The sequence below is a fragment of the Solanum tuberosum genome, unplaced genomic scaffold (assembly GCF_000226075.1).
Source record: "Solanum tuberosum cultivar DM 1-3 516 R44 unplaced genomic scaffold, SolTub_3.0 scf00213, whole genome shotgun sequence".
In the NCBI taxonomy this organism is placed as follows: Eukaryota; Viridiplantae; Streptophyta; class Magnoliopsida; order Solanales; family Solanaceae; genus Solanum; species Solanum tuberosum.
The window spans coordinates 237,457-248,226 of NW_006239141.1; the positions used below are offsets into that span (position 1 = coordinate 237,457).

The following is a 10,770-nucleotide window of genomic DNA, read 5'->3' on the forward strand; positions in this document are numbered from 1 at the left end:
GACACATATGTCCTACATGACATAATACATGTAGGACGCCACGTAGGACACAAAATTGCCATGTAGGGTGTCATGTAGGACAAATGCATCTATTTGTTTAATTTTATACAAGTTTAAGTGCCTACTTGTGCACACTTAAAGTTAAAGGTCATAGTTGCTCGTTGACATGAAGTTAAGGGGCACGTAGATTGTGTAAGATGGAAAAATGACCAAAATAACCCCAAAGTGACCACCATTCAGCTGATACCTCTCTCTTACAGCCAGACCCAGTAGTTCGTGTGTGTAGAGAGGCTGCGAAGACTTAATAGGCCCTAGAGAGACTTCTTCAAATAATCTTTTTCTTCGACAATTCCCTCACATGCTCTCTTTCACTCTCCACCCTTGAGGTATTTTTTTTATAGAAGATTTCAGAACAAGGAAAAAGAGCTCCATTTTCTCGATCTTCATCTTTGTTGTCAAAGGTCAGTACCCTTTTCTCCTCACTCCCTTTTGCTCTTTTCGTGTTTGTAAATTAGGGGTTTTTGTTTTCTTGAAATTGATCTGTTCTGTTGTGTTTTGTTTGTTATGGTTAACATGAAAAAGCGTATTAGGGCAACAGATTTTGTATCTTTCTGCGACTCATTTTTTTGTCTTTTTCTTTGCTTTTAGCTTGTGGGTTTGGGCGATTCGAGCTCGTGTATGTGAATTTAGCTGTTTTAGCTCAAATCTTGTAAAGGGGTTAGCTTTTGTATGTGGGGTTAGCTGTTTTAGTTCAAATCTTGTAAAGGGGTTAGCTTGTGTATGTGGGGTTAGTTGTTATAGTTCAAATCTTGTAAAGGGGTTAGTACTAAGTTGTTTTAGTTCAAATCTTGTAAAGGGGTTAGCTTGTGTATGTGGGGTTAGTACTAAGTTGTTTTAGTTCAAATCTTGTGAAGGGGCTAGCTTATGTGTGGGGGGTTAGTTGTTTTAGTCCAAATCTTGTAAAGGGGTTAGCTTGTGTATGTGGGGTTAGTTGTTTTAGTCCAAATCTTGGAAACGGTTGAGGAAACTTTGATTCCTCATTTCTGTTATGCAAGTGAAAGTTCACTTTGTTTTCTACGCATATTGATGTTTGAAGAATGTTAAATTATTCTAGACATGTTAGCAAGTGGGAGGACAAATGATATTTAGGGCAAGGGATCTTAATTTTAGGAAATGGGTTAAAATAGTGTAGTGGACATATATATAGCGGACCCAAACTAGTTTAAGATTGATTTATGCTTGTTGTTGGTCGAATTTGCAGTGTGGTTGGGACTTGGACAAGTTAATCTGCTGGACAGTATCCTGGGGATTCTGCGTATAGACTAGATCTGAAGCTTGATTACCGGGATGTGGGTAATTAGCTTTGACAATTGCTCCTAAACTGTTTGCCTGAAGCAATGAACAATCGTTCTTGAGTTGTTTGCCCGAAGCATTAAATTCATTCATTAATACAAGGAGTTTACCACTCTTATCATATACTTCTAGATTAAGTGTGGCTAGTATTAAAAAGGAGAAAGGAGTATTGATTAAGAACACTATTTTAATACTCTAAGCTATAACATGCCCTTATTGGCGGTACTGCCGTATTGGTGAGTTGTTTCTCTTGCTCAAAGGCTAGTAAAGTTACAAAAGATAGCCTATAGGATACAAGGGGGACGTAAAAAAAGTACCATATTTCTAATTGGGGAACATAACATTAACATCCCTGGGAAGATGGTGGGAAGGAGCTAAGGGCTGGAGGGTAATAATAGAATCTTACTAGGAAAACTTTGTCAAAAATAATAGAATCTTACTAGGAAAATGGATTTGAAGTTTCTCTGAAGAGTAACAAGTGTTGTAGAGGAGGATCATGTCGGAGAATTATTGAGATCAATCATGCAGCCTTATAGAGCAACTCTACAAAGGAGCGTAATGAAAGGGTGGGCAGGTTTGACATAGATATCAGATTTAAGTAGCAAAATAAAGCCATAATTTTTTTTGGTCAGTAAATAAATTTTATTGATAGAAAAAATTAGTCAAGCACTAAGCTAGTGAACATTGCAAAGTGAGAGGTCCTCCTGTACCAAAAAGAGATAGGCTTTACTTTGGAAATAAGGCCAGAAATTGTGAACTTCTGAAAATGGTGCAACAATATCCCTTTTTTTTTGTTTGTAAAACTTGTCTCTTTGTCATCAAATATCTTGCCTACGAACAGTAGTACTTAGTCTTGCATGCCAACAACATAGAGATTAAAATTTATTTGGACCTGAATTTCGAAAGGAATTTGCAGTGCTAGGTGATGGAAGAGCTCAACAAGGTGATAGAATCATTCTACAAGCAAAAAACATCACTTATCGATAATAACAGCCCAAATGAGAAGCACGAGAGATGATCTTTTCTCAATTACGTCTTTCTATAACGTATTACTTGAAAGAGAACGGAGATTTCCCTTACACTTCAATTGTGTTACCAGAACTTCAAGGAATTCACCTTTCTTCACTTGAAAAATTACATGGAAAGCCATCTACGCAGCAGAATTTGAGGAGTACGATTTATAAAAGTTGGCGTTTCATATGTAGGACTGCAGGTAGAGAGTGTTAATAATTGTTGCTACATGGTTCGAGGCAAACATGTTATGGTGCATAGTGTGGAAGGTGTTTGAAATTGAATTGGTGACATCAAGAATAGTTAGAGAGATACTACTAGGGTGGATATTTAGAAGGAAGAGGCTGAGAATGAGATTGTTGAAATTAGCTCCTTTGTTTCATGTGGATGATATAAACAAGAACAAACAGAAGAGCATTTGAAGGAGTTGAAAGACCCTTGTAAATAGTTTTAGGTGGGTATTTATTGGTGCATCGGCAAGTTCAGTTCCCTCATGGAATTTGATGGAAGACTTCCAATATAGTTTGTGTCTTAAAAGGTTCACTGATATTATTGTTAATCATCCTTAATTAGGCGAGGCTTAAGTGATATTATCAGATGTTTGCGCTTCACTGATGCACATTTGGATGGTTAAATTGGTTCTGCTTCTTTCGACGTGATGCCATGGTTGTTCACCATCAGAAGTAGCAGTAGCAGACTAGCTGTAGCATGCTGTATAAAGTCAAAGCTAGTAGAAGTTGGAGACTTGGGATAACAAAAGAGGTAGGAGAGAAGAATAGGAGTATAAGAAGAAGGGGCCATTATTCAACACTAGAGAATTGGTCAAAAGAAATTTGGGTACGATTTTATTACCAAGAATAACTTGGGAATATTTTCATTGTATGCATCGGAGATTATTGAAAGCAAAATTATTAGACCTGTCATGACTTTTCTTGTTGAGAATTAAAAAGGAAGACCTGTCATGACTTGATTCATCAAGTGCAATAATTGACCTAAATAAAGTTTATTTTCAGCTGCTACTGAAAAGCCAAATGCGCCCATTAATTATTTAAGCATATCCATTGAATGATGCAAGGTTCAATTGAAGTTCTTTAGTCAAATTGTCTTCGTACATGAGTGCTGGAATCACATTTTTATATTTAGGCTCGCAAAATGGTTGCATCTTCTATGGCCGTGCATTAGCTGGCAACATCAGATGGACATTTTAAGTAATGTCCTTAGGATGCAACATAACCTCTCACCAGTGTTCCATTCAGCTGCATATGGTATTCTAGCCACTAAGTTGTCTTGTTGCCCTTACTAGTAGTCGTAGGACTCCTCTTGTAGTTTCTTGCTCTTCGATTTCTGTGACTATCTACTATGTTGTGTAGTTTGTTTGTAGTATTATTTTGTTATAGTACTGTTATGTTAGTTATTTTTTGTTACTATCTATTGTCCATACTCCATTGTACTTCCATTATGTGTTTTCCTAGACTCTCTTTGTCTTGAGACGGGGATCTATCAGAAACAACCTCTCTACATCACTTCTGAGGTAGAGATAAGGTATGCGTACACACTACCTTCCCCAGAACCCATTGTGTGGGACTTCACTAGGTATGTTGTTGTTGTTAAGTTGTTTGTGACGAGCAGTGGTGTGAAGTCTGTCAACAAAATTTAGAGGATTGACAACTCCATTGATGCCTCATCCTGCTCAAAATACTTGCTGCTTCCATTTTGTAAAAGGCCATACATCGTTCAATTCATAGAAAATTGGAAATTTTTGTGTCTGGTTCAGAACTTGTAGAAGAACCAAGTGAAGCTGGACTATTGGTTTGTACTCATGGTTTGATGCAAATTAAGTTTCCGAGTCTCTGGAAGCGTAACCACAGTGAATTTAGTTAGGATAAAGAACCTTTCCAGCAGTCAGAAGTGCCTGACTATAATGATTTGGAGATATGAATAGAGTTGTTGTTATCTTTAAGTGCTATAACATGAATATTTGTTCTGGTTCTTATTCTATCAATGGCGGTAGTTGCTACTTTTGTTTGTTCCATTCTTGGATCACAAGTTTGTGTAGCTAATTTTGTTGGATATTCTTTCTTCTCTTGAAGTTATTGGGAATTGGTGTTGCTGTCCCTAATTGTGTCTCTTGTCTTTTCATTTGGAAGGGGGTCTTCGGGAAACATTTATTATCTTACTTTCTTATATCAATCGAATAAAAGAAATGTAGGTACTTTATTTTGGTCCTTGTATTTGTATGTATAGCAAGTATTCTATTGCTGCTGTCTCTAGAGCTTGGGTCTAGTGGTAAGAGTGCAACACGTGACATTTTAGGGGCACCTCAGGGGTTTGAAGTCCTGCTGCAGGAAAACACCTGATATTTAAGTGGAGAGGAGTAGAGGGGCAAGCTCATTATCCACCAAGTATCAAACTGTTTGTCATTAGCTCTCGGGTTTTTTCTTAGTTATAGAAAGATTATTGCATAGCTACCAATAGGAAATAATACTAATATTGTATTGCTGAATCCATGCTTAAAAAACATGTTGTTTTGTTGAAACACTTCTTTTTGGAGAACGGTAACTTGAGTATTAAAGAAAATTAATACTTCTAGCAACTAGACTCAAAAATCAATATGATCTACTTACTCTTGAGTGCAATTTCTGATTCTTAGCATAGACTTGTCTTGGTTGAGAGATCAATCAAGAGGTCGCTATTGCATCAGACTGACTGTGTCGTTCCATTACTCTCTCTCTACATGTTTGTTTTTCCCAATAAATCAATCAATTGATTAATACCAGCTCTAGAGGATATATCAGTTGTATGAATCCTCTATATTAATCACGTTCTATTAGGGCCATTTGATTGTAGCACTCAATAATCGATATAAAAATAAACTAGAGGATCTGTACATTGACACTCGTAACACCAGCATAAAGATCTCTAACCAAAGTAAAAGCACCTGACAAACACTAGATCCAATGTATGTGTAACAACATGTTAATTTTGACTAATTGATATTGCCTTCATGCAACATTTTTCTTCTTCTTTTTCTATTGTTTTTAAAGGGAGATTATAGCTCTTACGAGACAAATTTTCTTTTTGTGATTTTAAGTCTGCATTGTCCCCTTTAGCACATCATATTACCACACCTATTGACAAGTGTATTTGGAAGTTTACATTCACATGACAAACTGTTTCATGGGATCTTCTCTTGCTTTCTCATCTATGTTTGCTACTTGCATATCCATCTTGAGTTTCATATTTCTACAACACATTCTGGATATTTGTTTTGGGTTTAGTGGTCAAACATTCACTCTTCTCCGGAACTTATATTTTATTTTGTTGTTTTTCCATTTTTTGGATTACGATAATCAATTTTCTATGAAAGTAATCCAGAAAGGGCACATGATAGTTATTTGTTACTGCTTTGAGGCTGCTTGATTCACTGAAATAGTAAAATCATGTCTATACTTTTCAGGTCTTCAAATATGCTTCATGAAAGAACTTAAATATTGCTGATATTTGCTATCAAGGGCCACTATGGGTGAAAATGCAAAAAGGCGAAAGTCTTTGTGGGATGCTGAAGAAGAGAGTCCAAATAGTCCGAAATATGAGGAATGGGGACCTCCAAAAGCCGACAATTCATGGCAGTCCAAAAGTAGATCTGGTTGGTCGTCTGGGGACAATGTTACGGGACCTGAAGATTCGAGGAAGGAAAACTATCATTACAAGAGCATGTCTCCAGCTTTTGAAAGGCGGGGAAGGCGAAGCAATAGCCACTCTCCAGATAATGGTCGGGCCCAGTCTCGCAGGTCTGTTTACAATATTTAGTTTAATGATGCATCGTACTCATGATTATCAAAATATATTGATCCCTTAGTTGTAAAACCTATTAGCTCTCAAGTAAGGTTGTTACTTGGGTTTGAGTTTTTGATGCATTTCATGTATCACAATTTGCAAAGAAAGAAGCTCTGGCTGGTGGGACGGCACTACTTCACCTTTTATATTTTAGTTTTACTTGCTCCAAAGTGTGTACATGTTTATTTGATTTTCCATCATTCTTTTGGTGCTCTCTCCCTTTTGCCTGATCTTCCCTTTGGGTTGAGGGGAAGGGGAAGGGGGAATTGGGCTAGAAGACATGGTTGATCATTCTTCTACTGATATATTGTGGTTTGTTTGTTTTTCATTTGATAGATACCCCGGTAGAGCCAGGAGCAGGAGCCGGAGCAGGAGCCGGGGAAGGGGAGAAGGTAGGAGCAGGAGTCGCAGCAGGGGACGGGACAGGTTTAGGACCAGGAGCAGAAGCAGGAGCAGGAGCAGGAGCAGGAGCCGGGACAGGGGTAGTATGAGAGTTCAGAATAGGAGTCGTAGTCCTCCTCACAGTTCTAAACGTGATCCATATGCATCAGGTGATAGAAGAACTGGCCTTCATATATCTTCCCAGGTATGCAGAAATTTTGCAGCGGGGAATTGTAGGAGAGGCAGTGATTGCAGGTTCGTTCATCCAGATGCTGCCAGTCATAGGGATGGAGGTCATTCAGAGGACAACTTATCAGAAAGATTGGGCAGTCGACCTGAGCGTGGGCATGTCTCAAGGTATAATGATAGTGAAGGTCCTGGGTACCAATCAAGGGACAGGCTTCCTGACATGCATCATTTGGAGGATGAGCTGCACAGAAACCGGAGTAGAGGTACAATTACTTGCAGGAATTTTGTGAAAGGCAACTGTCGCTGGGGTGCATCATGCAGATTTTCTCATGATGGGGCCTCAGGTGATACCTATGACAAAGGCACTCGGAGTACATCCTTTGATCATGGTCAGGACAATCAAGCAACCAGAACCGGAAAATCACTTTGTGAGTACTTTGCAGCGGGGAAGTGCTATAAGGATAATTGCAAATTCTCTCATGATGCCACATCAAGAAATCATGAAATTAGGCCCTCAGATGACATTGGTGGCCATAGGTTTGATGACAAGAATAACTGGTTAGATGGTCCAAAGTGGGATAATGAAGCAAGGCCCTCGGACCTTGTAAAGGCTAGTGGGTGGGATGAAAGTGTTGTGAGAAAAGATACTGCTGTCACAGTTCTTACGGATAGGACCACTGAAAGACCTGGTCATAATTTCGAAAATGAGAACAGAGCCTGGGGAACAGAACCACAATTTATGAATTCTGACACAGAGAGAGGTGTTTCCCCTCACAGGGGCAGTGCTGGTCATGTTAATGCTTTGAACATTTCAGAATCTTCTGTTACACAAAACTTTGCAAATGCTCAAGATATTCATTTCACTTCCCAAGCTTCTAATCTAAATATGGAGAGAGCTTCAGCACATGTCCTTGGACATAATTCAAATCAAGGAGCTCCAGGCATCATTCTATCTGCCACTGCCACTCAGCCTTATGGATCTGCTGGATCTTTTGTACAGCCACACGGACTGACAGAAGATAGCATTGCCAGAACACTTGGCTCTAATGCAGTAAATGAATTTATGAATCCTAGAGATAGTGTTCATCACGTCCGTTTGCCTGGGCAGAGCTTCAGTGGAACAGGTTTTGGTATGAGCTCTGAACATTCTGCAGTTCTGAATGGAACACACCAAGAACAGAATGTGTTCTTACCTATCCCATCAGCTGGCCACAATAAGAGAGAAGAACCTGGCACACCAGAGATGCTGGAGTTCAAAGTCCCACAAAATCTTTCCGGTACTGTTACTGGTGAGCAAGTACATCAAATGGAAACCTCTCCAGCATCTATGATAAAGAAATTTGAGGAAGGACTGAGGGAAGCCCAACTACAAAGTGTCTTAAATCCCTCTGGTCCTTCTGGAATGCTACCTTCAAATCCCATTTCTTCACTTGTTCATGCTCTATATGGTCAGACCAATCCTGAGATGAGGGTTCCAGATAACTACCACCCCCCAGATGGCTTAGAGCTGAATACATCTGGCAACTTTAAGTTGCCCCCTGACAATTCGTTCTATTTGGATAGAGATAGTAATAAGGTTCATATGGACCAAATGAATCAAACTTCTACTGTTGATCCTGAACTTGGAAATAATGATCAAATTGATGAAGTGAAGCAGCAGGAGAATAAATTAGTTGAAGTGGATGGAAAGGATAAACTAGCTCCCGAGGAGTCCAAGGATGTGCAAGAAAATGATCATCCAGGAGCTATGGATCTGCATGGAAAGGTTGAAGAGGGAAGCGGTAACAAAGATGAAAAGGTGATGCGATTATTCAAAAACGCTCTAATAGAGTTTGTTAAAGAGATCCTAAAACCCATATGGAAAGAAGGTAAGATGAGCAGAGAAGTTCATAAAACAGTTGTTAAGAAGGTGGTTGATAAGGTGACCGGTGCAATTCAAGGAGAACAAGTCCCTAAGACGCAAGAGAAGATAGAGCAATATCTGTCCTATTCAAAGCCTAAAATTACCAAACTTGTACAGGTGAGTTGCCTATTACACCGTTCATTCCTCCAAAAAATGAAGTTTTATTAGACCTTCCTATCTGTACTACCAGATTCTACTTTATCTCACATTGGGCTTACAATGTTGTTTTTTGTAAATATGATTTGTCATTGTGCACAAATGAACATCTATGTTACCCATAGGATGTGTATGTTTCTGTCTTTTTCTTGCTTCTGCTCTAGCCCAGGAGAGTGGGGGGAAGGGTGTGCATATGCAGTACTGAAGTTGCCACATAGCATTGAACTCTGTGCATAAGGGAACGGGTGTGCATAATGTGTTTATTGAGTTTTGATTGTACGTCTGGAGGTGTGGGATCAATAGACATTTTGCAAGGCTTGTTCATCCTTCATTTTTTTTGAGATGTTGATTACATGTTAACTTTCACTTATATTCTCTTGACAGGCATATGTGGAGCGACTTCTGAAGAATGAAGCTTGAGATGCCGTACTCCCCTTCTCTTCTGGACAAATCAAATTCAATAAGGACTTGATTTTCCAACATGTACTAGAAGGTTTAGCTATGTTAGATATCTTTGTTTGCTGAAATCACATATCCTCATAGTTTTCACTAGTGTGATAGATTTGGTTTAGCAAGCCGTTATATGTTATTCCGACCATTTATTTTCTGATTTACCCATGTTTGAGCATTATATGTAATTGGCCTTCCCTTCTTACAGATTCAATCACATGGTAGTTTCCTTTCTTAGTTGTGCTGATTTCTCAGTCTACCTGCTTATTAGCTTGTCCGTTTTCTTGTTGAGTCGATTGTAGTTCTAACTTCTTTATGATTTTATTAATGAGTACCTTTGTTTGTCTGATACAATATTCTGGTGTGTTCCAGTCTTTTCCTAGTTGGAGTTTTCAGTTCATTTTCTTTCCCTTCTTTATAAATTACTTGAAAAAAAGAAAATTATCAGTCTTGAATTTGCCCCATCTAGTGAAATTCATCTTGTAATTTTATTATTGATTGTTGATGCTATGACCAGGGACTTTGATCCCTCTCTTTCAGTACTGAGCTTGAAGTAGCCATCAGGTCTGTGGGTCAGTGTCAAAGGTCTGCAATGCGGGATGTGTGGTAGACACACGTCACGAGTTTGATTCTTGTTGTAAACCAAGTCTGTTGTTTAAGTGGAGAAGGATGTCACGAGTTTGAATCTTGTTGTAAACCAAGTCTGATCTTTAAGTGGAGAAGGATAACGGACTAGCCACAAAAAAAAGAGTTACATTAATTAACCTTGATATATGACATAACTGTTCAAAAGATTTTGTAGCTGTATTAACAGTCCTTTTTCTAACACGAGGCAAGTCTCTACCGCAGCGTAGCAACATCAAAAATCCCTCCTTTCTTCATCGGAGATGGATTTAAGGTGTCTTTGCGTATTCAACTAAAGTTGTTACTTTTAGTTCGAATTATGTATATATATTATAAAAATTTATACGCATAATAAGATCACACCAATGGTAAACCAACCAACTCATGATCCTGCATTTTTGTCCAACTCTACTTAAATTTCATGCCCAAAAAGGGACAAAGAAGAAGAAAAAGGTGTCCTCCAGAAGCATGCAAATTGCAATGAACATAATGTAAGAAAGCATTACTGTAGTGGGCACTGCGCATGGTGTTAAATAGTACTAGGTGGGCCAGCTGGTAAATCGTATGATCATCCACACACGTGAAAGGCAATTTGTCTAAAGGTCGGATACATAGACAATCTCTTAAAACTTGTTAAGTGGACGTTTGACTATGTTTCGTTGTAAAATTTGAAAAAAAAGTACTTTTTGACCTTTTGTTTTCAAAGTGAAAAATTTGTTTGACCAGAAATACAAATTGAAGTGATTTTTGACCTTTTATGAGTAATTTGAAGTGAAAAAGGTGAAAACACTTTTTTGTTCTTCGAATTCTTGATAATTTTGGAGTTGAATTTCAGAATTTTATGGCCAAACATGTTTTTCGGAGTT

At 38.4% G+C, this 10,770-nt stretch overlaps 1 protein-coding gene across 3 annotated transcripts; it reads left to right on the forward strand.

The window, feature by feature from the left end:
* The first annotated feature begins 262 nt into the window (after positions 1-262).
* Positions 263-9,629, forward strand: LOC102594362 (zinc finger CCCH domain-containing protein 55). 3 transcript variants are annotated; one of them, XM_006356223.2, is made up of 5 exons: positions 263-461; positions 2,270-3,201; positions 5,822-6,155; positions 6,538-8,791; positions 9,215-9,629. In XM_006356223.2, the coding sequence occupies exons 3-5, from the start codon at positions 5,884-5,886 to the stop codon at positions 9,248-9,250; spliced, it is 2,562 nt and encodes an 853-aa protein (XP_006356285.1). In that variant the 5' UTR covers positions 263-461; positions 2,270-3,201; positions 5,822-5,883; the 3' UTR covers positions 9,251-9,629. The 3 variants fall into 3 exon arrangements, with proteins under 3 accessions (XP_006356285.1, XP_006356284.1, XP_015168257.1); XM_006356222.2 differs by lacking the exon at positions 2,270-3,201 and having other exon boundaries at positions 264-461; XM_015312771.1 differs by lacking the exons at positions 263-461; positions 2,270-3,201 and adding an exon at positions 1,333-1,353.
* Positions 9,630-10,770: the final 1,141 nt, after the last annotated feature.